Source organism: Pseudophryne corroboree, chromosome 5, assembly GCF_028390025.1.
Source record: "Pseudophryne corroboree isolate aPseCor3 chromosome 5, aPseCor3.hap2, whole genome shotgun sequence".
NCBI lineage: Eukaryota > Metazoa > Chordata > Amphibia > Anura > Myobatrachidae > Pseudophryne > Pseudophryne corroboree.
Window position 1 is genome coordinate 444045130 of NC_086448.1, and position 26756 is coordinate 444071885.

A 26756-nucleotide genomic window follows, 5' to 3' on the forward strand; every position below is an offset into this window, starting at 1 on the left:
CTTTGTCATGTAAAAGCCCTTATCTGATTTTCCATATGGATAGGGCAGAATTGAGGACTCGTCCCCAGTTTCTCCCTAAGGTGGTATCAGCTTTTCATTTGAACCAACCTATTGTAGTGCCTGCGGCTACTAAAGACTTGGAGGATTCCAAGTTGTTGGACGTAGTCAGGGCCCTGAAAATTTATGTTTCCAGGACAGCTAGTGTCAGGAAAACTGACTCGCTATTTATCCTGTATGCACCCAACAAGCTGGGTGCTCCTGCTTCAAAGCAGACTATTGCTCGCTGGATCTGTAGTATGATTCAGCTTGCACATTCTGCGGCTGGACTGCCGCATCCTAGATCAGTGAAAGCCCATTCCACGAGGAAGGTGGGCTCTTCTTGGGCGGCTGCCCGAGGGGTCTCGGCTTTACAACTTTGCCGAGCAGCTACTTGGTTGGGGTCAAACACATTTGCAAAATTCTACAAGTTTGATACCCTGGCTGAGGAGGACCTAGAGTTTGCTCATTCGGTGCTGCAGAGTCATCCGCACTCTCCCGCCCGTTTGGGAGCTTTGGTATAATCCCCATGGTCCTTACGGAGTCCCAGCATCCACTTAGGACGTCAGAGAAAATAAGATTTTACTCACCGGTAAATCTATTTCTCGTAGTCCATAGTGGATGCTGGGCGCCCATCCCAAGTGCGGATTGTCTGCAATACTTGTATATAGTTTATTGTTGAGCCATCTGTTGAGAGGCTCAGTTATATTTCATACTGTTAACTGGGTATAGTATCACGAGTTATACGGTGTGATTGGTGTGGCTGGTATGAGTCTTACCCGGGATTCAAAATCCTTCCTTATTGTGTCAGCTCTTCCGGGCACAGTATCCTAACTGTGGTCTGGAGGAGGGTCATAGTGGGAGGAGCCAGTGCACATCAGGTAGTCCTAAAGCTTTCTTTAGTTGTGCCCAGTCTCCTGCGGAGCCGCTATTCCCCATGGTCCTTACGGAGTCCCAGCATCCACTACGGACTACGAGAAATAGATTTACCGGTGAGTAAAATCTTATTTTTTTGATTACACCCTTAATACTTATTTCAAATTTATCTATATAGCAAACAAATGTATCCGATTTCACACAGGTCTAAAATGACTAATAACCTATGGCAACAATATGTGGGAGAGTATGCAAAATATTGGTATGCTTTGTGTACGCTTTTGTGTACGCTTTTGGCGCTGAAAAAAATTACACCGATTTTTTTAAATAGCTTTTCTCTTACGTCCTAGAGTATGCTGGGGACTCCAAAAGGCCCATGGGGTATAGACGGGATCCGCAGGAGACATGGGCACACTAAAAGACTTTGACTGGGTGTGAACTGGCTCCTCCCTCTATGCCCCTCCTCAAGACCTCAGTCAGATTCTTTGCCCAGGAGTGACTGGACACACACTAGGAGAGCTCTACTGAGTTTCTCTGGAAAGACTTTTGTTAGGTTTTTTATTTTCAGGGAGACTTGCTGGCTACAGGCTCCCTGCATCATGGGACTGAGGGGAGAGAAGTCACACCTACTTCTTTTTAGTTCAAAGGCTCTGCTTCTTAGGCTACTGGACACCATTAGCTCCAGAGGGTTCGATCACTTGGTGCGCCTAGCTGCTTGTTCCTGGAGCCGCGCCGTCACCCCCCTCACAGAAGCCAGAAGTAAGAAGCCGGGTAAGTATTAGAAGAACAGAAGACTTCAGTGACGGCTGAAGACTTCAGTAATGGAGGTACAGCGCAGCGGTCGCGCTGCGCTCCATGCTCCCACACACCAACGGCGGTCGCAGTGCGTTGGGGGGGAGCGCCCTGGGCAGCTGGTTACTGAGGGTCATTTCACTGGCAAAAGAGGCATATTCGGTGCCCGGGCTCGTGTACGATACCCCCGCCAGTATAACATTTTTTAAATTTAAGCGGGACTACAGCGCGCCGGGAAGGGGCAGGGCTTAGCCACACAGCTCACCAACGCCATTTTCTCTCTTCACACCTGCTGCAGAGACGCTGGCCCGGACCTCCAGTCTCCTTACAAGTACTGGGGAGCAAAACGGGGGGGGGGGGGGGGGGGCACAAGCAATTTGGTGCTATATATGTATATATAATTACAGCGCAGCCAACATATATTATTTCTTTAGTATATGGGCGCTGGGGTGTGAGCTGGCATACTCCCTCTGTGTTATTTCTACAGGCTTCCCTGTGGGTCTGTCCCCTTTTGTCCGGTGTGGGTTTGTCGGTACTGCATGTCGACACGTCTAAGGCTGAGTGTTCCTCCCTGGAGGAAGTAAAAGATTTGGGAATGACTCTGTCGGCACAGCCGACTGCTGATTGGGTACATATGTTGAGTACATTGAATGCAAATGTGGCATTATTGTCTAAGAGGCTGGATAAATCTAATTCTCAGACACAAACATGGAGAAAATCCATGGATAATGCTTTGTCTCTGGTACAGACTCCCTCAGGGTCACAAAAACGTTAATTTACCCAGGTGGCAGATACAGATACCGACACAGACTCTGTTTCCAGTGTCGACTTCAATGAGGCCAGTTTACATCCGAAAGTGGCTAAGAGTATTCAGTACATGATTGTGGCTATTAAAGATGTTTTACATATTTCTGAGGAACCTCCAGTTCCGGATACAAGGGTTTGTTTATTTAAAGGGAGAAAGCCTGAGGTGAAGTTCCCCCCTCTCATGAACTGAACGCTCTTTGTGACAAGGCTTGGGAGTCGCCTGACAAGAGGTGGCAGATTCCCAAGATAATTTTTATGGCATATCCTTTCCCTTCTGATGATAGGGAAAAATGGGAGTCGTGACCCAACGTGTACAAGGCTCTATCCCGACTGTCCAAGAAGGTGGCGCTTCCGTCTCCTGACATGGCTGCCCTCAAGGATCCGGCGGATCGCAAGCAGGAGATGACATTGAAGGCCATTTTTGTTACTACTAGTGCACTACTCAGGCCTGCTGTGGCGTGGGTGAGTAGTGCTATTGCTAAGTGGGCCGATAATTTAGCTTCTGATATGGATGCCCTTGATAAGGATAACATTCTTTTGACTCTTGGCTATATCAAAAACACTGCAGATTACCTGAAGGATGCGGCGAGGGATATTGGCCTGTTGGGATCAAGGGACAATGCCATGGCGGTCTCGGCCAGGAGGGCGCTGTGGATTCATCAATGGAATGCTGATGCCGACTCAAAGAAAGCTCTCCCTTTTAAAGGTAGTGTCTTGTTTGGTGACGGCCTTGCTGACCTGGTGTCTACCGCTACTGCGGGTAAGTCATCTTTTCTTCCTTATGATCCCGCACAACAGAAAAAGCCACCCCATTATCAGATGCAGTCCTTTCGGCCTAATAAATACAAAAAAGGAAGGGGTTCTTCCTTCCTTGCTTCAAAAGGTAGAGGAAGGGGCAAAAGGCCGCCTGCTGTGTCTGGCGCCCAGGACCAAAAGCCCTCCCCCCGCCTCTACCAAGTCCACCGCATGACGCTGGGGCTCCCCTACGGGAGTCCGTGCCGGTGGGGGGCCGTCTCCGAACCTTCAGTCAGGTCTGGTTTCAATCGGCCCTGGATCCTTGGGTGTTAAGACATTGTATCACAAGGGTACAAACTGGAGTTTCAGGAGATGCCCCCCCCCCCCCCTCCCCGCCGCTTTTTCAAATCGGCCTTACCAGTTTTTCTTCCAGAAAGAGAAGTAGTAAACGCTGCGATACAAAAGCTGTGTCAACAGAAGAGCATTGTCCCGGTTCCCCCGTCCCAACGGGGGGAAGGGTTCTATTCGAGCCTTTTTGTCGTGCCGAAGCCGGACGGCTCGGTCAGACCGATTCTGAACCTAAAATCCCTCAATCCATATTTGAAAACTTTCAAGTTCAAGATGGAATCTCTTCGAGCTGTGATTTCCAGCTTAGAAGGGGGGATTTTATGGCGTCAGTCGACATAAAGGATGCCTACTTACACGTCCCGATATATCCTCCTCATCAGGCCTTCCTAAGATTGGCGGTGCAGGATTGTCATTACCAATTTCAGACGTTGCCGTTTGGGCTTTCCACGGCCCAGAGTGTCTTTACCAAGGTGATGGCGGAAATTTTGGTTCACCTACGCAAGCAGGGTGTCACAAATATCCCGTACTTGAACGATCTCCTGATAAAGGCGAGCTCAAAAGAGCAGTTGCTAAGAAGTGTAGAACTCTCCCTGGCGGTTCTGCAACATCATTGTTGTATTCTCATTTTGCCAAAGTCTCAGTTGATTCCGACAACTCGGCTGCCCTTTTTGGGTATGATCCTAGACACGGAACTACGGAGAGTGTTTCTTCCAGCGGAAAAAGCTCTGGAAATCCAGACCATGGTCAAGGAGATTCTGAAACTGGCAAGAGTGTCGATTCATCAATGCACTCGAGTGCTAGGGAAGATGGTTGCGGCTTACGAAGCCATTCCGTTTGGCAGATTTCATACCAGAGTGTTTCAGTGGGATCTGCTGAACAAATGGTCCGGGTCTCACCTGCACATGCACTGGAAAATAAGTCTATCTTCCAGGACCAGAATTTCTCTCCTGTGGTGGCTGCAAAGTTCTCCCCTTCTAGAGGGACGCAGGTTCGGAATCCAGGATTGGGTTCTGCTGACCACAGATGCAAGTCTCCGAGGCTGGGGTGCAGTCACACAAGGAAGAAGTTACCAGGGAAAATGGTCAAGCCAGGAATCTTGTCTCCACATAAATGTTCTGGATTTAAGAGCCATTTACAATGGCCTTCTGCAAGCGAAGAACCTTCTTCAAGGTCTACCTATCCTGATCAGTCGAACAACATAACAGCGGTGGCGTACGTAAACCGCCAGGGTGGAACAAAGAGCAGGGCGGCAATGGCGGAGGCCACAAGAGTTCTCCGCTGGGCGGAACAGCACGTGAGCGCTCTGTCAGCAGTTTTCCTTCCGGGCGTGGACAGCTGGGAAGCAGACTTTCTCAGCAGACACGATCTCCATCCAGGAGAGTGGGCCCTTCATCCAGAGGTGTTTGCAGAAGTGACAAGGCGTTGGGGAATTCCTCAAATAGACATGATGGCGTCTCGTGTATGTGTTCTCCCCGCTTCCTCTCATTCCAAGAGTGCTGAGGATCATAAGACGAACAAGGGTTCAGACAATACTCTTCGTTCCAGATTGGCCACGGAGGGCCTGGTATCCGGATCTTCGGGAATTGCTCATAGAAGATCCTTGGCCGCTTCCTCTAAGAGAGGACCTGTTACTGCAGGGGCCATGCGTGTTTCCAGACTTACCGCGGCTGCGTTTGACGTCATGGAAGTTGAACGCCAAATCCTAGCTCGTAAAGGTATTCCCGGGAAGTCATCCCCACTCCACCTTAAGGCTAGAAAGGTGATAAAACATTATCACCGTATTTGGAGAAAATATGTGTCGTGGTGTGAAACCAAAACCGCTGCTGCGGAGGAATATCACTTGGGTCGTTTCCTTCATTTTCTGCAAGTAGGCGTGGATGCAGGCCTGAAATTGGGTTCCATCAAAGTGCAGATTTCAGCTTTATCTATTTTCTTTCAAAAAGAATTGGCCGCCCTTCCTGAGGTTCAGACTTTCGTGAAGGGAGTGCTGCATATCCATCCTCCATTTGTGCCACCCGTGGTACCGTGGGATCTTGAAGTGTTGTTACAGTTTCTTATGTCTCACTGGTTTGAACCTTTGCGAAAGGTTGAGTAAAAGTTTCTCACTTGGAAAGTGGTCATGCTTTTGGCTTTGGCGTCTGCCAGACGAGTGTCAGAATTGGCGGCTTTGTCTCACAAGAGCCCATATTTGATTTTTCATGTGGATAGAGCGGAATTGAGGACTCGTCAACAATTTCTGCCGAATGTGGTTTCTTCTTTTCACATAAATCAACCTATTGTGGTACCTGTGGCTACGGATGCTGTGGCAGTCCCAAAATCTTTTGATGTCTTAAGAGCTTTGAAAATTTATGTCGCCAGAACGGCTCTTGTTAGGAAAACGGAAGCTTTGTTTGTCCTGTATGCTTCCAACAAGATTGGAAATCCTGCTTCCAAGCAGACTATTGCACGCTAGATTTCTAATACCATTCAGCACGCTCATTCTTCGGCTGGGTTGCCGTTGCCGAAGTCAGTAAAGGCCCATTCTACCAGGAAGGTGGGCTCTTCTTGGGCGGCTGCCCGAGGGGTCTCGGCACTTCAACTTTGCCGAGCAGCTACGTGGTCGGGTTCAAACACTTTTGCTAAGTTCTATAAGTGTGATACCCTGGCTGAGGAGGACCTCATATTTGCTCAATCGGTGCTGCAGAGTCATCCGCACTCTCCCATCCGGTCTGGATCTTTGGTATAGACCCCATGGTCCTTTTGGAGTCCCTAGCATCCTCTAGGACGTAAGAGAAAATAGGATTTTAATACCTACCGGTAAATCCTTTTCTCCTAGTCCGTAGAGGATGCTGGGCGCCCATTCCAGTGCGGACTGTTCCTTGCAGTTGTATTGATACTTGTTGTTTTCGGTTACACGAAGGTTGTGTATCAGTTACATTGAGCTTGTTGCTGTTAGTTCATACTGTTATCTGATTTCCTGCTGCTCCAGTTGTATGGTATGTTTGTGGTGTGGGCTGGTATGTCTCTCGCACCTTAGTTTAACAAAAATCCTTTCCTCGAAATGTCCGTCTCCCCTGGGCACAGTTCCTATAACTGAGGTCTGGAGGAGGGGCATACAGGGAGGAGGCAGTTCACACCCAGTCAAAGTCTTTTAGTGTGCCCATGTCTCCTGCGGAGCCGCTATTCCCCATGGTCCTGACGGAGTCCCCAGCATCCACTACGGACTATGAGAAATAGAATTATCGGTAAGTAAATTCTTATTTTTTTTTTTCCCCTGTTACCTCCGGATTCTATCAGCACCTTTGCAGACCAGACAGAGCAGACGCAATGTAACAGCACAAAATAGGGTTTCAAAACATACAAGCAACCAGGAAAAGGTTTTACTTACAGATGTATCTCCACCCTTTGCTGATAAATTAAAGTCTGCTATGATCTGCTAGCCTACAAGCGTGTGAAAAACCGGATCGAGCCCCCAATTGTAAATGCTGATTTACGTACTGGACAAAAAAGCAATACCTTAATACACTTAATACACTTAAATTCAAGCCGCTGCGGCCGCTGTATGTAATCCTTAACCTACTTACTTTTTACTCAGCGTACAAAGGCCCGTACCATGTACACACGCTGCGACGGACGTACAAAGTACACGCAGTGCATATACACACACACACCGACACACTGAGAGCACAATGCAGCTACACGTGTGGCTGAAATACTCTTTAAACCTTAGCAGGAAGGAGACACGACACCAATTGTATTTAAGATGTTGGGATCCGACCCACCAACATATAATTGCTGAAAGGGGGTTACAACAGATATACAATCACAATAACAGAAAAGAGGCTACAATCAATGGTACATACGTTTTGTTTTGCCAGCGCCACACGGTCCCGGTGCTCAGTCAATCAAGCAAGATGACCTTCAGAGAGAGATGAATGACCTTCTAGGCAACTTGGCTTTTATACAGTTGGTCAAAACACAATACAATAGAAACTGTAACCTCTTCATCTATAGGTCAAAGGGCTGGCCATTTACAGTACAGGAGGGGTCATAGGTTGGTTTGAATAGGTGGGCGATGTCTGGTCCAGGTGTGCTTGCATTTGGTCTCCACTGGGTTCCCGCCGAATATCAGAGTACAGTAAACACAGTATAATAATATCCTGTTCCTGTGCATAATTATGCGCAGGAGCGTGCTATCTTCTGCAAACTGCTACCGGAATGTTGCCATTAAAATACACTACAGTTGGATACCAAACACCACCTCATAACTTAATGCTGTCCCCTCATGACCTTGTCGGGATTTTAACCATTGGTCAATTGGTGTCGGGATTTCGACCGTCGGCATTTTGATTGGATTTATTTCATACCGATCCCTCTTCATCTATAGGTCAAAGGGCTGGTAATTTACAGTACAGGAGGGGTCAGAGGTTGGTTTGAATAGGTGAGCGATGTCTGGTCCAGGTGTGCTTGCAGTTGGTCTCCACTGGGTTCCCGCCGAGTATCAGAGTACAGTAAACACAGTATAATATTAATAACCTGTTCCTGCGCATAATTATGCGCAGGAGCGTGCTATCTTCTGCGAACTGCTACCGGAATGCTGCCCTTAAAATACACTACAGTTGGATACCAAACACCACCTCATAACTTAATGCTGTCCCCTCATATCCTGTAAAGGTGAATCCCTTTGTTGTTGTACCTTTTAAACAAGTACAACTTGCTGGTGTGGTGCGTGTGGGCTATGTGTACATTGTGCACTATGTGGATTAAATATGAGATATGTCTTTGTGGCTTTTCCATGCAAATACAAATGCTACCGTAATTACTCATACCATGCGCTAATACGCAGGACTGCGTGAACGGTCATATGCAACTTGCGAATATGCGCTCGCACGGCAGAACAAGTACGTGCACAGAGGCCATCTGTGTGGAGTTTGTACGTAATGTGTGTACTGTAATATTTTCCGACTTCGACAGCCGATCTTCTGGAATTACTCCTGGAGTATCCGAGGCCTCTCCCTCTTCGCGAGGACCTTCTGCAACAGGGGCCGTTCGCCTATCAAGACTTATTGCGGCTACATTTGACGACATGGAGTTTGAACGCCAGATCTTAGCTCGGAAGGGCATTCCAAAAAAGGTCATTCCTACCCTGATACAAGCTAGGAAGGGAGTTAAGTCTAAACATTTCCATCGGATTTGGAAAAAGTATGTGTCTTGGTGTGACTCCAAGAAGTTTCCGACGGAGTTTCAACTGGGACTGTTTCTACTCTTTCTGCAATCAGGTGTGGATATGAGCCTACGCTTGGGCTCCATAAAAGTCCAGATTTCGGCCTTGTCTATTTTCTTCCAGAAACAACTCCCTGAGGTTCAGACATTCTTGATATGGGGTCTGCACATTCAACCACCCTTTTTGCCTCCTACGGCACCTTGGGATCTTAACATGGTGCTGCAGTTCCTGCAATCGGATTGGGTCGAACCTTTGGAGGAGGTAGACGTCAAGTTTCTTACTTGGAAGGCTGTCACACTGTTTGCATTGGCATCTGCTAGAAGTGTGTCCGTATTGGGGGCATTGTCATGCAAGAGCCTCTACTTGATTTTCCATGAAGATAGAGCTGAGCTTAGAACACGTCATCAATTTCTTCCGAAGGTTGTGTCAGCTTTTCATATCAACCAACCTATTGTGGTGCCAGTGGCTACTGACTCCTCAATTACCTCAAAGTCCTTGGATGTGGTAAGGGCTTTGAAAATTTATGTGAAGAGAACTTTTCGTCACAGGAAGTCGGATACTTTATTTGTCCTTTATGATCCCAACAAGGTTGGGTGTCCTGCTTCTAAGCAGACTTTTTCTTGCTGGATCAGGTTCACTATCCAGCATGCTTGTTCTACGGCAGGCTTGCCATGTCCAAAATCTGTTAAGGCCCACTCTACTCGTAAAGTGGGTTCTTCCTGGGCGGCTGCCCTGGTGTCTCTGCTTTACAGCTTTGCCGAGCGGCTACTTGGTCTGGGTTGAACACGTTTGCTAAGTTCTACAAGTTCGATACTTTGACCAAACTTTAGGTTCTCAGAGGCCAGTCAGTTCTGCAGGAACCTCAGCACTCTCCCTCCCGTACTGGAAGCTTTTGTACATCTCCATGGTACTAAATGAATCCCAGCATCCTACCGGTAAATCCTTTTCTCGTAGTCTGTAGAGGATGATGGGCGCCCGCCCAGTGCTTCATATTCCTGCATTGTTACTTGATTCAGTATTGTTATATAAGAAACTGTTAATAATAATAATAATAATATTATTGTTTCAGCCGTTGCTGAATTGTTCCAAGTTAGTTAGCTTGGCTTTCGTTTTTTTTGTTATGTGTGAGCTGGTGTGAATCTCACCACTATCTGTGTATTTTCTTCTCTCGAAGTATGTCAGTCTCCTCGGCACAGTTTCTAGACTGAGTCTGGTTGGAGGGGCATAGAGGGAGGAGCCAGCCCACACTATTAAACTCTTAAAGTGCCAGTGGTTCCCAAAGGGCCCATCTATACCCCATGGTACTAATGTGGACCCCAGCATCCTCTACGGACTACGAGAAAAGGATTTACCAGTAGGTAATTAAAATCCTATTTTTGCCGGCTGTACTACAGTCAGACGATTCAGACGCAGAAGATATATCCCTTTTAGAAGAAAGGGAGTGGGTCAGGAGTCTGAGAGTGAACTGCCCACAGAGGATTTGTACTGGAAGCTTTTGTACATCTCCATGGTACTAAATGAATCCCAGCATCCTACCGGTAAATCCTTTTCTCGTAGTCTGTAGAGGATGATGGGCGCCCGCCCAGTGCTTCATATTCCTGCATTGTTACTTGATTCAGTATTGTTATATAAGAAACTGTTAATAATAATAATAATAATATTATTGTTTCAGCCGTTGCTGAATTGTTCCAAGTTAGTTAGCTTGGCTTTCGTTTTTTTTGTTATGTGTGAGCTGGTGTGAATCTCACCACTATCTGTGTATTTTCTTCTCTCGAAGTATGTCAGTCTCCTCGGCACAGTTTCTAGACTGAGTCTGGTTGGAGGGGCATAGAGGGAGGAGCCAGCCCACACTATTAAACTCTTAAAGTGCCAGTGGTTCCCAAAGGGCCCATCTATACCCCATGGTACTAATGTGGACCCCAGCATCCTCTACGGACTACGAGAAAAGGATTTACCAGTAGGTAATTAAAATCCTATTTTTGCCGGCTGTACTACAGTCAGACGATTCAGACGCAGAAGATATATCCCTTTTAGAAGAAAGGGAGTGGGTCAGGAGTCTGAGAGTGAACTGCCCACAGAGGATTTGTAAACGACATCAGAGGGTTTAGAGGTCCTTATATTAGCAGTAAGGCAGGTTTTCCAGAATGCTGACTCTGGTACGGCTCAACCTTTTTTCTTTAGCAAGAAACATAAACAGGCCATTACATTCCCAGTTTCTACGGAATTGGATGATCATTTTGGCTTTAGCCTGGAAACATCCTGACAAGATATTTCAGGTAAATCGCAGTTTTTTGTTGCTTCTTATCCTTTTCCTGCAGAGAACAGGACGAAATGGGAGACACCTCCTTTAGTGTATCCTTCACTCTACCGCCTGTCCAAGAAGAACATTCTTCCGGTGGAATGGGCTATGGCTCTAAAAAATGCAGCAGACCTTCGCCTTGAAACCACTCTAAAATCTATTTATACTGCGTCATTTATACTCATTCGCCCTACGCTGGTAGGTTCTTGGGTAAATAAAGCCGTAGAAGTCTGGGCGGAACAGCTATCCTCAGGTTTACAGTTTGGAACACTTGCAGAGGAAATTTTAGTTGAAGACATCCGTGAGTCGGTTATTTACTTAGGAGAGGCTTCTAGGGATACTGGTTCCGTCAGATCTAAAATCTCCGCGTTAGTGGTGTCTGCTCGTAGAGCACCGAGGCTTCGTCAATGGCAGACTGATGCCGAATCGAAGAAAGCGGTGGAAGCCATTCCTTTCAAGGGTGAATTTCTTTTCAACCCGGAACTGGGCAAGCTGATCTCTAAAGCTACTCGTAAGTCGTATTCGGGACCTACATTTCGGTTCTTTTCGAGTACTTTCGAAATTCAGAGGACGATCTAGAGGGGATGCTGCCAGCTCCAGAGGTAATAGAGGACGAGGTCGTACTACTCCAACAACCTCTTCCACACAGGACCCCAAGACCTATGCAAAGCCCATTGCTTGATGGTCTTCCCTCCCTCCTAGGGGATCCCAGGGTGGGAGCTCGATTACGGAACTACAGCAGCATCTTGAGAAGCACTTGCACAGACGCCTGGGTTCGGTATGTGGACACTCAGGGATACAAATCGATTTTCAAATCCCCCCTATCCTCCTCGCTCTTTACAACAAGTTTGCCAGCTTCTGTAGAGAAAAGACAAGTCCTTCTAACTGCAATCCAGAAGCTTTTGACAACAGGTGTGGTTGTTCCTGTCCCGAATCATCAACAAAACAGGGTTTTTATTCCAGCTTTTTTGTGGTCCCAAAACCAGACTGGTCTGTCAGACCTATCCTGAACTTGAAGACTCTCAATCCCTTTTTGCGAGTAATCCCTTCGTTCAGTTATTGCTGCCTTGGAGAAGGGAGAGTTCATGGTGTTAATGGACATAAAGGATGCCTATATTCACATACCTATTTGACCTCCTCAGCAGGAATATCTGCGGTTTGCTGTTCAAGATGCACACTACCAATTCCAGGCGCTACCCTTCGGACTATCCTCCGCTCCACGGGTATTCACAAAAGTTATGGCGGTCATGATGGCTCAGTTACATATACAGGGGTTGAACATCGTTCCTTATCTGGACGATCTCCTTATCAAAGCTCAGTCCAGAGAGACCCTGTTGCAGGAACTCATCACTTGCTCATTCAGCACGGCTGGATCATAAATTTTCAGAAATCTCAGCTTCATCCTTCTCAAAGATTTCAGTTTTTGGGGATGATCCTAGACACGGTAAGCCAGAGGGTTTTCCTTCCACAGGACAAGATACACTCCATTCATCTGATGGTGCGTTCGGTTCTGCAGCCTCGCAAAGTGTCGGTACACTTATGCATTCGGCTTGTAGGCAAGATGGTAGCCACTTTCGAAGCTCTGCCATTCGGAAGATTCCATTTGCGTCCTTTTCAACTAGACCTTCTTTCCCAATGGCCCAGATCACACCTTTTTCTTCATTAGAGGGTGCGACTGGCTCCCAGTATTCGCAACTCTCTCCTATGGTGGACCAGTACGGCGAACCTCTCACAGCGGGGACTATTTGCAATATCAGACTGACATACATAAATTGACAAGGAGGTACTCGCAGTAGAGCAGTGATGAGGAGAGGTAACTTCCATTTTTCAGTGGGCCGAACAATACGCAGAGGCCATTTCAGTGGTATTCATTCCAGGAGTCGACAACTGGGAGGCAGATTACCTCAGTCATCGGCATCTGCACCCAGGAGAATTTGAACTTCATCCTCAGGTTTTTCCGCAGGTAGATCTTATGGCGTCCAGGAAAAACCACAAGCTTTCTAGCTACTGCTCCCATACGAGGGACTCGCAAGCGGAAGCAGTGGACGCCCTAACGACTCCTTGGAACTACCACTTCATATATCTCTTCCCATCATTTCCACTATTACAGCGTCTTCTCAAAAGTATCAACAGGGAGGAACTCACGGTGATGCTGGTTGCCACGGACTGGCCGTGCAGAGCATGGTATTCCGATCTACGCAGACTCTTAATAGACGATCCGTGGCCGCTTCCACTTCGAGAGGATGTTCTTCTACAAGGACAGTACGTCTATCAAGACTTACGGCGGCTGAGTTTAACGGCGTGACTGTTGAAAAAGCTATACTTAAAGATAAGGGTATTCCAGCAGCATTTATTCCTACTATGCTTCGGGCTAAGAAGGAGGTTACCTTCCAACATTACTACCGCATATTGAAGGCTTATGTAACTTGGTGTGAAACTCGTAACATTTCTTCCACCTTTTCAAACTTTCCAGAATTCTGCTTTTCCTCCAGTCAGGTTTTTCGGTTGGTCTAAGTTTAGAATCATTAAAGGTGCAGGTCTAGGTTCTTTCCATTTTCTTCCACAAAAAGCTAGCTCTCCTTCCAGATGTGCAGACCTTTTTTTCAAGAGCTCATCAGATTGAGACCTCCTTATGTCACTCCCACGGCACGTGGGACCTGGATTTGGTTCTATCTTTCTGCAATTCTGAACCATTGGAATCCACCGATATTATGTACCTTACTTGGAAGGTGGTGTTTTTTGTTGGCACTGGCCTCGGCCAGACGAGTCTCAGAATTGGGGGCTCTAATATGTCGCCCTCCTTATCTTATTTTTTATTCTGATAGGGCGGAGTTGCGTACTCGTATGCCCGTTTTTGCCAAAAAGTGTTTTGTCTTTCCATGTAAATCAACCAATTGTGGTTCCGGCTCTTACGGTTGATTCCTCGTCAAATAGATCCCTGGATGTTGTCAGGGCTTTGCGAATTTATGTAGATAGGACTTACTCTATTCGTAAAACAGATTCTTTGTTTGTTATTTACGATGCTGCTCGTCCAGGCTGGTCAGCTTGAAAACGGACGCTATTTCGCTGGATTCGTTTGACCATTCGTCAGGCATATGTAGTTGCATCAAGACAACCTCCACCTTCTATTTCTGTTGACTCTATCTGGTCTGTGGGGACCTCTTGGGCGGCTGCCAGAGTAGAATCCTTGACTCAATTGTGTAGGGCAGCCACTTAGTCAGGCCGACATACTTTCATCAAGTTTTATTGGTTTGACACTTTTGCCTCGGCTTCTAAGTTTTGACGGATGGTTTTACAGGGCTCTCAGCGCTCTCTCATGGTCTTAAGCCTTCCAGTGTCCCCTAGTGGATGAAGGAGAAAACAGGATTTTGGTACTTACCGGTAAATCCATTTCTCAGATTCCGCAGGTGACACTGGGCGCCCACTCAGCCATATTGTGTACTATCTCATGTTTGTTATGTTGACATTTAACACACGGTAACATTTTTCATGTTTATACACTTAGTTTACATGATTCTGTGTTTGTTGTTTCACCTCCTCCTCTGTTTGTTTGTTTGTTTGTCCGTCTCTCCTCGAGCTCAGTTTCTTTAACTGGTTTAGGGAGTGGGCATAGAGGGGGATGAGCCAGTCACATCTTTACATTTTTAAAGTGCCCGGCTCCCAATTACCACCATCTATACCCCACGGTCTTAAGCCTTCCAGTGTCCCCTGTGGAATTGGAGAAATGAATTTACCGGTAAGTACCAAAATCCTGTTATTGGAGCCGATTGGCTGGTGGGTTTATCACCTTGCATTTATCACTTCCTTATGTTTTCTCTCCCATGTGCTTCATGAAAATGAATGGATGTGTGTTAAAATCCTGTTTTCCATGTTAAGTAGGTGCTCTGTAGTTCTGAGCTTGAGAGAAGATTGGAGGGGTTTGGTATTAAATACTGCTGCTCGGGATGCCGATGGTCACATGACCGGCTACAGGATCCCGACAGTGAAGAATGAAGATCCAGACGCCTGAGGGGTTAAGTACTTTCTCATACGTCCTAGAGGATGCTGGGGACACTTCAAGAACCATGGGGTATAGACGGGATCCGCAGGAGACATGGGCACTTTAAGACTTTGAAAGGGTGTGAACTGGCTCCTCCCTCTATGCCCCTCCTCCAGAGTCCAGTTTTAGATCTGTGCCCAGGCAGACTGGATGCACTTAGAGGAGCTCTACTGAGTTTCTCTGAAAAGACTTTGTTAGGTTTTTTATTTTCAGGGAGATCTGCTGGCAACAGTCTCCCTGCATCGTGGGACTTAGGGGAGAGAAGTCAGACCTACTTCTAATAAGTTTAAAGGCTCTGCTTCTTGGCTACAGGACACTATTAGCTCCTGTGGGTTTGGAACACTAGGTACGCCTAGGGGATCAATCCCAGAGCCTGCCGTCACCCCCCTTGCAGAGTCAGAAGTCAGAAGACAGGTGCGTAGAAGAAGATAGAAGACTTCAGTGACTGCTTCTGAGGTACCGCACAGCGATCGCGCTGCGCGCCATGCTCCCACACACAGCGGCACTACTGAGTGCAGGGCGCGGGGGGGTGCACCCTGGGCAGCATAAACCTCATCATTTAAGGCTGGCAAAGTGGATTAAAAGTGCCTAGGCACTAGATTCTAACCCCTGCCAGCATATGTATCTTAAAAAATAGCGTGGCTGAAGCGCGCCATTAAGGGGGCAGGGCTTAGCCCTCACAGCTCTCATCAGCGCCATTTTCTGTTCACAGAGCTTCAGAGACGCTGGTCCTCCCTCAACACTGCTGTATAAGTAACAGGGTGCAAAATGGGGGGGGGGGGGGGGGGGCACAGTTAATTTGGTGCAAATATAAGTTATTGTACAAGCGCTACAGGTCTGAGGCTTTATATTAATGTTTCAGAACCGGGATTGAGCGCTTGGTTGAGAGCTGGCAAACTCCCTCTGTGTTTCTCTGACAGGCTTTACTGTGGGTCTGTCCCCTATTTTCCCAATGTGTCTGTGGGTGTCTGTACACGTGTGTCGGCATGTCTGAGGCAGAGTGCTCTTCCCAGGAGGAGACTGTGTTAGGGACAGGAATGGCTGTGGGAGTGACCCTGTCGGCACCGCTGACTCCTGATTGGGTAAATGTGTTGAATGCCTTGAATAATAATGTGGCTCTAATTCATAAGAAATTAGATACATCTGAATCGCAGAACCAGCCATGGAAGAAATCTGTGGAGGATGTGTTATCACAGGTCCAGACCCCCTCGGGGGCACATAAACGTTCGTTTGCTCAGTTTGCAGACACAGATACCGACACGGACACTGACTCCAGTGTCGACTATAGTGATACCAGATTAGACCCAAAATTGGCGAAGAACATTCAGTACATGATTGTGGCAATAAAAGACATGTTACATATCACTGAGGACCCGGCTGTTCCTGATACTAGGGTCTGTATGTATAAGGGAAAGAAACCTGAGGTAACGTTTGCTCCCTCTCATGAACTGAATACTCTTTTTGAAAAAATGTGGAAAAATCCTGACAAAAAGTTTGATTCCCAAAAGGATTCAGGTGGCGTATCCGTTCCCCTCTGCGTATAAAGAAAAGTGGGAGTCACCCCCCATTGTGGACAAGGCTCTATCACGATTGTCTAAAAGGTGGCTTTACCGTCTCCTAACACGGCTGCCCTTAAGGATCCTGCGGATCGTAGACGGGAAAATACGTTAAAATCCATTTACGTCACCACAGGTACACTGCTCAGACCAACCATTGCATCTGTGTGGGTTAGTAGTGCTGTCGAAAAGTGGGCAGATAACTTGTCATCTGATATAGATACCCTAGATAGGGATAGCATCCTTTTAATGCTGGGTTATATCAGGGACGCTGCAGCTTACCTAAAGGAAGCGGCGAGAGAGATTGACATTTTGGGTTCAAAAGCCAATGCCATGGCAGTCTCAGCTAGAAGGGCATTGTGGATTCATCAATGGAATGCTGACTCTAAGAAAGCTATGGAGTCTCTTCCATATAAAGGTAGTGTCTTGTTTGGTGACGGTCTCGCTGATTTGGTATCTACGGCTACCGCGGGTAAGTCGTCATTTTTGCTTTATGTTCCTCCACAACAAAAGAAAGCTCATCACTTTCAGATGCAGTCCATTCGGCCAAATAAATACAAAAAAGGCCGAGGTTATTCCTTCCTTGCCAATAGAGGAAGAGGAAAAGGTAAAAGATCTCCGGCTGTGGCAGGTTCCCAGGAGCAGAAGTCCTCTCTGGCTTCTGTCAAATCCACCGCATGACGCTGGGGCTCCTCTGCGGGAGCCCGCACCGGTGGGGGCACGTCTCAGGCTCTTCAGTCAATTCTGGGCTCGCTCAGTCCTGGACCCTTGGGTTTTAGAAATATTTCAAGACGTTCCCCCTCAACGTTTTTTTCAAATCGGCCTTACCAGCTTCTCTTCCGGACAGGTGAAAAATGTTTTTTTATGTCGCCAGAACGGCTCAAATTAGGAAAACGGAAGCTCTGTTTGTCCTGTATGCTGCCAACATTATTGGGACTCCTGCTTCCAAGCAGACCATTGCACGCTGGATCTGTAATACGATTCAGCATGCTCATTCTACGCCTGGATTACCGTTACCGAAATCAGTGAAGGCCCACTCTACGAGAAAGGGGGCTCATTGTAATTGGGCGCTGCGGAACCCTTGTGGCGCCATATAAATAAAGGATAATAATAATAATAAATCCTGGGCCGTTGCCCGGGGGGTCTCGGCATTACAACTCTGCCGAGCAGCTACTTGGTCGGTGTTCAAACACTTTTGCAAATTTTTACGAGTTTGATACCCTGGCTGATGAGGACATCATGTTTGGCCAATCGGTGCTGCAGAGTCATCCACACTCTCCCGCCGTTCTAAACTTTGGTATAAACCCTATGGTTCTTGAGGTGTCCCCAGCATCCTCTAGGACGTATGAGAAAATTGGATTTTAATACCTACCGGTAAATCCTTTTCTCTTAGTCCGTAGAGGATGCTGGGCGCCCGTCCCAGTGCGGACTCTATCTGCAGTTATTAGTTATGTTTACACACAGGTTGTGTTATGTTATAGTCAGCCTGTTGCTGACATTGTACATGCGGTTGACTGGAGTTCTGTTAAATGCCATGTTGTACGGTGTGTTTGAGGTGTGAGCTGGTATGTATCTCACCTTAGTTTAACAATAAATCCTTTTCCTCAAAATGTTCGTCTCCCTGGGCACAGTTCCTTTAACTGGAGTCTGGAGGAGGGGCATGGAGGGAGGAGCCAGTTCACACCCTTTCAAAGTCTTAAAGTGCCCATGTCTCCTGCGGATCCTGTCTATACCCCATGGTTCTTGAAGTGTCCCCAGCATCCTCTATGGACTAAGAGAACAGGATTTACCGGTAGGTATTAAAATCATATTTTTACCCCCTCCGTTTCCTACCCTAACCCTCCGGGGTGGCAGCTAGATTTACCCACCCTCCACACCCTAACCCCAGCTATTGTCTAACCCTAACCCTCATTCTCCCCGGGCCCCTACTCTAACTAGAACCCCGATACTTCCCTTCAGGATGTCTGCTGTCAGTGTTCCGGCACCAGTCTTCCTATTGGAGAAGTTCCTTACATACTGGAGGTTGCATGGGCACTTTAGTAGGTATTAGTCACAGAAGCAGATGATATTCATACAGATGTGTCCTTATCTTATGTTGCAGCTATGCGTATGCAGTATAGCTTGCGAATTGCGGGAGATTTTGTGCGTGCATATGCTCGAACCAGCAACCTCTACGCATTCCATGGAAAAATGGTGGGCGTGCGCATATGCAGCCTGGTGCGGCATAGTGGTACTGTAATACATGTGTCTGTGCGTACGCATAGTGGCATCTTTGATAAGGACACATCTGTAATAGTGAATTCTTCTTTATGGTCCACATTCAAACTGAATTTGTTGCTTATTACAAACTTGCACAGAAAGTAATCCGTTCACTGGATATTCAACTGGTTTCCATATTTTATGACTGTATTTTCTTGGAAATGTTGGGAGAAGGCTTTAAGCGATATTGCTCTTTTAAAAGTTACTTGGGATTTTGTTGGTAGTGTTAATCAAGGAAGGAGAATTTACCTTATTTTATAAAGGGTCTTTTTGACATGATGTGATTGATCACTGTAGTCTGTTATGAAAAGTATAGTAGGTTTGTCGGACGAACAAGTGATTTATTTTTCTTCTATGTAAGAAGCTAGTGTTTATTTCTCTGACGTCCTAAGTGGATGCTGGGGACTCCGTCAGGACCATGGGGATTAGCGGCCCCGCAGGAGACAGGGCACAAAAGTAAAAGCTTTAGGATCAGGTGGTGTGCACTGGCTCCTCCCCCTATGACCCTCCTCCAAGCCTCAGTTAGATTTTTGTGCCCGGCCGAGAAGGGTGCAATCTAGGTGGCTCTCCTAAAGAGCTGCTTAGAGTAAAAGTTTTGTTAGGTTTTTTATTTTCAGTGAGTCCTGCTGGCAACAGGCTCACTGCTACGAGGGACTTAGGGGAGAAGAAGTGAACTCACCTGCGTGCAGGATGGATTGGCTTCTTAGGCTACTGGACACCATTAGCTCCAGAGGGATCGAACACAGGCCCAGCCATGGAGTCCGGTCCCAGAGCCGCGCCGCCGACCCCCTTGCAGATGCCGAAGAGTGAAGAGGTCCAGAAACCGGCGGCAGAAGACTTTTCAGTCTTCATGAGGTAGCGCACAGCACTGCAGCTGTGCGCCATTGTTGTCAGCACACTTCACACCAGCGGTCACTGAGGGTGCAGGGCGCTGGGGGGGGCGCCCTGGGCAGCAATGAAATACCTATACTGGCTAAAAGATACATCACATATAGCCCCTGGGGCTATATGGATGTATTTAACCCCTGCCAGGTCTCAGAAAAACGGGAGAAGAAGCCCGCCGAAAAGGGGGCGGGGCCTATTCTCCTCAGCACACTGCGCCATTTTCCCTCACAGAAATGCTGGTGGGAAGGCTCCCAGGCTCTCCCCTGCACTGCACTACAGAAACAGGGTTAAAACAGAGAGGGGGTGCACTTATTTGGCGATATGATTATATATATTAAGATGCTATAAGGGAAAAACACTTATATAAAGGTTGTCCCTGTATAATTATAGCGTTTTGGTGTGTGCTGGCAAACTCTCCTTCTGTCTCCCCAAAGGGCTAGTGGGGTCCTGTCCTCTATCAGAGCATTCCCTGTGTGTGTGCTGTGTGTCGACATGTATGAGGACGATGTTGGTGAGGAGGCGGAGCAATTGCCTGTAATGGTGATGTCACTCTCTAGGGAGTCGACACCGGAATGGATGGCTTATTTAGGGAATTACGTGATAATGTCAACACGCTGCAAGGTCGGTTGACGACATGAGACGGCCGGCAAACCAATTAGTACCTGTCCAGGCGTCTCAAACACCGTCAGGGGCTTTAAAACGCCCATTTACCTCAGTCGGTCGACACAGACACAGACACGGACACTGACTCCAGTGTCGACGGTGAAGAAACAAACGTATTTTCCATTTGGGCCACACGTTACATGTTAAGGGCAATGAAGGAGGTGTTACATATTTCTGATACTACAAGTACCACAAAAGAGGGTATTATGTGGGGTGTGAAAAAACTACCTGTAGTTTTTCCTGAATCAGATAAATTAAATGAAGTGAGTGATGATGCGTGGGTTTCCCACGATAAAAAATTATTGGCGTTATAACCTTTCCCGCCAGAAGTTAGGGCGCGTTGGGAAACACCTTTTAGGGTGGATAAGGCGCTCACACGCTTATCAAAACAAGTGGCGTTACCGTCTTCAGATACGGCCGCCCTCAAGGAGCCAGCTGATAGGAGGCTGGAAAATATCCTAAAAAGTATATACACACATACTGGTGTTATACTGCGACCAGCGATCGCCTCAGCCTGGATGTGCAGCGCTGGGGTGGCTTGGTCGGATTCCCTGACTGAAAATATTGATACCCTTGACAGGGACAGTATTTTATTGACTATAGAGCATTTAAAGGATGCATTTCTATATATGCGAGATGCACAGAGGGATATTTGCACTCTGGCATCAAGAGTAAGTGCGATGTCCATATCTGCCAGAAGATGTTTATGGACACGACAGTGGTCAGGTGATGCAGATTCCAAACGGCACATGGAAGTATTGCCGTATAAAGGGGAGGAGTTATTTGGGGTCGGTCCATCGGACCTGGTGGCCACGGCAACAGCTGGAAAATCCACCTTTTTTACCCCAAGTCACATCTCAGCAGAAAAAGACACCGTCTTTTCAGCCTCAGTCCTTTCGTTCCCATAAGGGCAAGCAGGCAAAAGGCCAGTCATATCTGCCCAGGGATAGAGGAAAGGGAAGAAGACTGCAGCAGGCAGCCCATTCCCAGGAACAGAAGCCCTCCACCGCTTTTGCCAGGTCCTCAGCATGACGCTGGGGCCGTACAAGCGGACTCAGGTGCGGTGGGGGGGTCGTCTCAAGAGTTTCAGCGCGCAGTGGGCTCACTCGCAAGTGGACCCCTGGATCCTACAAGTAGTATCCCAGGGGTACAGATTGGAAATTCGAGACGTCTCCCCCTCGCAGGTTCCTGAAGTCTGCTTTACCAACGTCTCCCTCCAACAGGGAGGCAGTATTGGAAACAATTCACAAGCTGTATTCCCAGCAGGTGATAATCAAAGTACCCCTCCTACAACAAGGAAAGGGGTATTATTCCACACTATATTGTGGTACTGAAGCCAGACGGCTCGGTGAGACCTATTCTAAATCTGAAATATTTGAACACTTACATACAAAGGTTCAAATCAAGATGGAGTCACTCAGAGCAGTGATAGCGAACCAGGAAGAAGGGGACTATATGGTGTCCCTGGACATCAAGGATGCTTACCTCCATGTCCCAATTTGCCTTTCTCACCAAGGGTACCTCAGGTTCGTGGTACAAAACTGTCACTATCAGTTTCAGACGCTGCCGTTTGGATTGTCCACGGCACCCCGGGTCTTTACCAAGGTAATGGCCGAAATGATGATTCTTCTTCAAAGAAAAGGCGTCTTAATTATCCCTTACTTGGACGATCTCCTGATAAGGGCAAGGTCCAGAGAACAGTTGGAGGTCGGAGTAGCACTATCTCAAGTAGTTCTACGACAGCACGGGTGGATTCTAAATATTCCAAAATCGCAGCTGTCTCCGACGACACGTCTGCTGTTCCTAGGGATGATTCTGGACACAGTCCAGAAAAAGGTGTTTCTCCCGGAGGAGAAAGCCAGGGAGTTATCCGAGCTAGTCAGGAACCTCCTAAAACCAGGAAAAGTGTCAGTGCATCATTGCACAAGGGTCCTGGGAAAAATGGTGGCTTCTTACGAAGCGATTCCATTCGGCAGATTTCACGCAAGAACTTTTCAGTGGGATCTGCTGGAAAAATGGTCCGGATCGCATCTTCAGATGCATCAGCGGATAACCCTGTCTCCAAGGACAAGGGTGTCTCTTCTGTGGGGGCTGCAGAGTGCTCATCTACTAAAGGGCCTCAGATTCGGCATTCAGGACTGGGTCCTGGTGACCACGGATGCCAGCCTGAAAGGCTGGGGAGCAGTCACACAAGGAAAAAATTTCCAGGGAGTGTGATCAAGTCTGGAGACTTCTCTCCACATAAATATACTGGAGCTAAGAGCAATTTACAATGCTCTAAGCTTAGCAAGACCTCTGCTTCAAGGTCAGCCGGTATTGATCCAGTGGGACAACATCACGGCAGTCGCCCACGTAAACAGACAGGGCGGCACAAGAAGCAGGAGGGCAATGGCAGAAACTGCAAGGATTCTTCGCTGGGCGGAAAATCATGTGATAGCACTGTCAGCAGTGTTCATTCCGGGAGTGGACAACTGGGAAGCAGACTTCCTCAGCAGACACGACCTCCACCCGGGAGAGTGGGGACTTCATCGGGAAGTCTTCCACATGATTGTGAACCGTTGGGAAAGACCAAAGGTGGACATGATGGCGTCCCGCCTGAACAAAAAACTGGACAGGTATTGCGCCAGGTCAAGAGACCCTCAGGCAATAGCTGTGGACGTTCTGGTAACACCGTGGGTGTACCAGTCGGTGTATGTGTTCCCTCCTCTGCTTCTCATACCTAAGGTACTGAGAATTATAAGACGTAGAGGAGTAAGAACTATACTCGTGGCTCCGGATTGGCCAAGAAGGACTTGGTACCCGGAACTTCAAGAGATGCTCACAGAGGACTCATGGCCTCTGCCGCTAAGAAGGGACTTGCTTCAGCAAGTACCATGTCTGTTCCAAGACTTACCGCGGCTGCGTTTGACGGCATGGCGGTTGAACGCCGGATCCTAAGGGAAAAAGGCATTCCGGAAGAGGTCATTCCTACCCTGGTCAAAGCCAGGAAGGAGGTGACCACACAACGTTATCACCACATGTGGCGAAAATATGTTGCGTGGTGTGAGGCCAGGAAGGCCCCACGAAGAAATTTCAACTCGGTCGATTCCTGCATTTCCTGCAAACAGGAGTGTCTATGGGCCTCAAATTGGGGTCCATTAAGGTTCAAATTTCGGCCCTGTCGATTTTCTTCCAGAAAGAATTGGCTTCAGTTCCTGAAGTCCAGAAGTTTGTCAAGGGAGTACTGCATATACAACCCCTTTTGTGCCTCCAGTGGCACTGTGGGATCTCAACGTAGTTCTGGGATTCCTCAAATCACATTGGTTTAAACCGCTCAAATCTGTGGATTTGAAATATCTCACATGGAAAGTAACCATGATGTTGGCCCTGGCCTCGGCCAGGCGAGTGTCAGAATTGGCGGCTTTGTCTCACAAAAGCCCATATGTGATTGTCCATTCGGACAGGGCAGAGCTGCGGACTCGTCCCCAGTTTCTCCCTAAGGTGGTGTCAGCGTTTCACCTGAACCAACTTATTGTGGTACCTGCGGCTACTAGGGACTTGGAGGACTCCAAGTTGCTAGATGTTGTCAGGGCCCTGAAAAATATAGGTTTCCAGGACGGCTGGAGTCAGGAAAACTGACTTGCTGTTATCCTGTATGCACCCAAAAAACTGGGTGCTCTTGCTTCTAAGCAGACGATTGCTAGTTGGATGTGTAGTACAATTCAGCTTGCACATTCTGTGGCAGGCCTGCCACAGCCAAAATATGTAAATGCCCATTCCACAAGGAAGGTGGGCTCATCTTGGGCGGCTGCCCGAGGGGTCTCGGCTTTACAACTTTGCCGAGCTGCTACTTGGTCAGGGGCACACCCTGGCTGAGGAGGACCTGGAGTTCTCTCACTCGGTGCTGCAGAGTCATCCGCACTCTCCCGCCCGTTTGGGAGCTTTGGTATAATCCCCATGGTCCTGACGGAGTCCCCAGCATCCACTTAGGACGTCCGAGAAAATAAGAATTTACTTACCGATAATTCTATTTCTCGTAGTCCGTAGTGGATGCTGGGCGCCCATCCCAAGTGCGGATTGTCTGCAATACTTGTACATAGTTATTGTTACAAAAATCGGGTTATTATTGTTGTGAGCCATCTTTTCAGAGGCTCCGCTGTTATCATGCTGTTAACCGGGTTCAGATCACAGGTTGTACAGTGTGATTGGGGTGGCTGGTATGAGTCTTACCCGGGATTCAAAAATGCTTCCTTATTGTGTACGCTCGTCCGGGCACAGTATCCTAACTGAGGCTTGGAGGAGGGTCATAGGGGGAGGAGCCAGTGCACACCACCTGATCCTAAAGCTTTTACTTTTGTGCCCTGTCTCCTGCGGAGCCGCTAATCCCCATGGTCCTGACGGAGTCCCCAGCATCCACTACGGACTACGAGAAATAGAATTATCGGTAAGTAAATTCTTATTTTTTCAATGTCTCGATTCCTTGGCGAGATCTCCTGGAAATCCCTCTTTTTCTTCAAAGCTGCTCAATATTTAGACCAGGGTTAACAACGTGTGGCACTTCAACTCACATTGCAGGTACTGCTAATAGACCTTAATTTACAGATCACAGTAATCTAGAGAGGTAGTAAGGGTTCATCAGAAGCACATTATCAGAATATTATTATATACACAGAAATAACCAACAAGCATTATTTCCTGTGGTCACTGTGGTGAGCTCTACTCACCAATACATTGAAAAGGTAGCTGGTAGTGAGAGGAAAAAAGGTGTCACTTTAGTACTTTACGTAAATAATTTTTTTATTTTTGTTATAGTGCTCGAAACTACAACCCTTATCATGTTGTTATGCGGTTATTTTTGTTTACTTTTAAAACAAGCAAATTATTTTCTGCTTTTATTTTTAGGAAAAACATTATATGTTTTTGCTGGAAGACGTGAAACGTACAGGGTTTCAAAAGCCTCAATTAGAACTTCTGCTTCGGGAATACGCAAAAGAGATAGAACGTTTGGAAGGAACTGGTGCTGTTAATGTAAGCCTTTAAACTCTTGTGTGAGAATTTCCATAATTTTATCTTTTGAATGTTTTCTGAAGTTTCCTATTCTACATTGCATCTCTTTCACTAGTAAATAAACAAATGATAGGAACCTAATATTTCCTGATTTTCTCTGACGTCCTAGTGGATGCTGGGAACTCCGTAAGGACCATGGGAATAGCGGCTCCGCAGGAGACTGGGCACAAAAGTAAAAGCTTTAGGACTACCTGGTGTGCACTGGCTCCTCCCCTATGACCCTCCTCCAAGCCTCAGTTAGATTTTTGTGCCCGGCCGAGAAGGGTGCACACTAGGGGCTCTCCTGAGCTTCTTAGTGAAAGTTTAGTTTTAGGTTTTTTATTTTCAGTGAGACCTGCTGGCAACAGGCTCACTGCATCGAGGGACTAAGGGGAGAAGACGCGAACTCACCTGCGTGCAGAGTGGATTGGGCTTCTTAGGCTACTGGACACCATTAGCTCCAGAGGGACCGAACACAGGCCCAGCCTCGGAGCTCGGTCCCAGAGCCGCGCCGCCGGCCCCCTTACAGAGCCAGAAGCAAGAAGAGGTCCGGAAAAATCGGCGGCAGAAGACATCCTGTCTTCACCAAGGTAGCGCACTGCACTGCAGCTGTGCGCCATTGCTCCTCAGCACACTTCACACTTCGGTCACTGAGGGTGCAGGGCGCTAGGGGGGGGCGCCCTGAGCAGCAATAAAAACACCTTGGCTGGCGAAAATACATCACATATAGCCCCCAGGGCTATATGGATGAATTTTAACCCCTGCCAGATTCCACAGAAAAACGGGAGAAAAGGCCGCCGAGAAGGGGGCGGAGCCTATCTCCTCAGCACACTGGCGCCATTTTCTCTCACAGCTCCGTTGGAGGGAAGCTCCCTGGCTCTCCCCTGCAGTTACTACACTACAGAAAGGGGTTAAAAAAGAGAGGGGGGCACTAATTAGGCGCAGTATAACAATACAGCAGCTATAAGGGGAAAAACACTTATATAAGGTTATCCCTGTATATATATATATATATATAGCGCTCTGGTGTGTGCTGGCATACTCTCCCTCTGTCTCCCCAAAGGGTTAGTGGGGTCCTGTCCTCTATCAGAGCATTCCCTGTGTGTGTGCTGTGTGTCGGTACGTTGTGTCGACATGTATGAGGAGGAAAATGAGGTGGAGGCGGAGCAATTGCCTGTAACAGAGATGTCACCCCCTAGGGAGTCGACACCTGAGTGGATGAGCTTATGGAAG

The 26756-nt window shown here is 47.6% G+C and overlaps 1 protein-coding gene across 2 annotated transcripts in view; it reads left to right on the plus strand.

Annotated features, from left to right (window-relative positions):
• LOC134927842 (uncharacterized) overlaps nt 1-26756 on the plus strand; it is a 457379-nt gene that overhangs the window by 196263 nt on the left and 234360 nt on the right. For both annotated transcript variants that reach the window (XM_063922900.1, XM_063922899.1), the window contains exon 6: nt 25380-25505. In XM_063922900.1, the coding sequence (XP_063778970.1) occupies nt 25380-25505 (126 nt within the window). The remainder of the gene's footprint in view (nt 1-25379; nt 25506-26756) is intronic.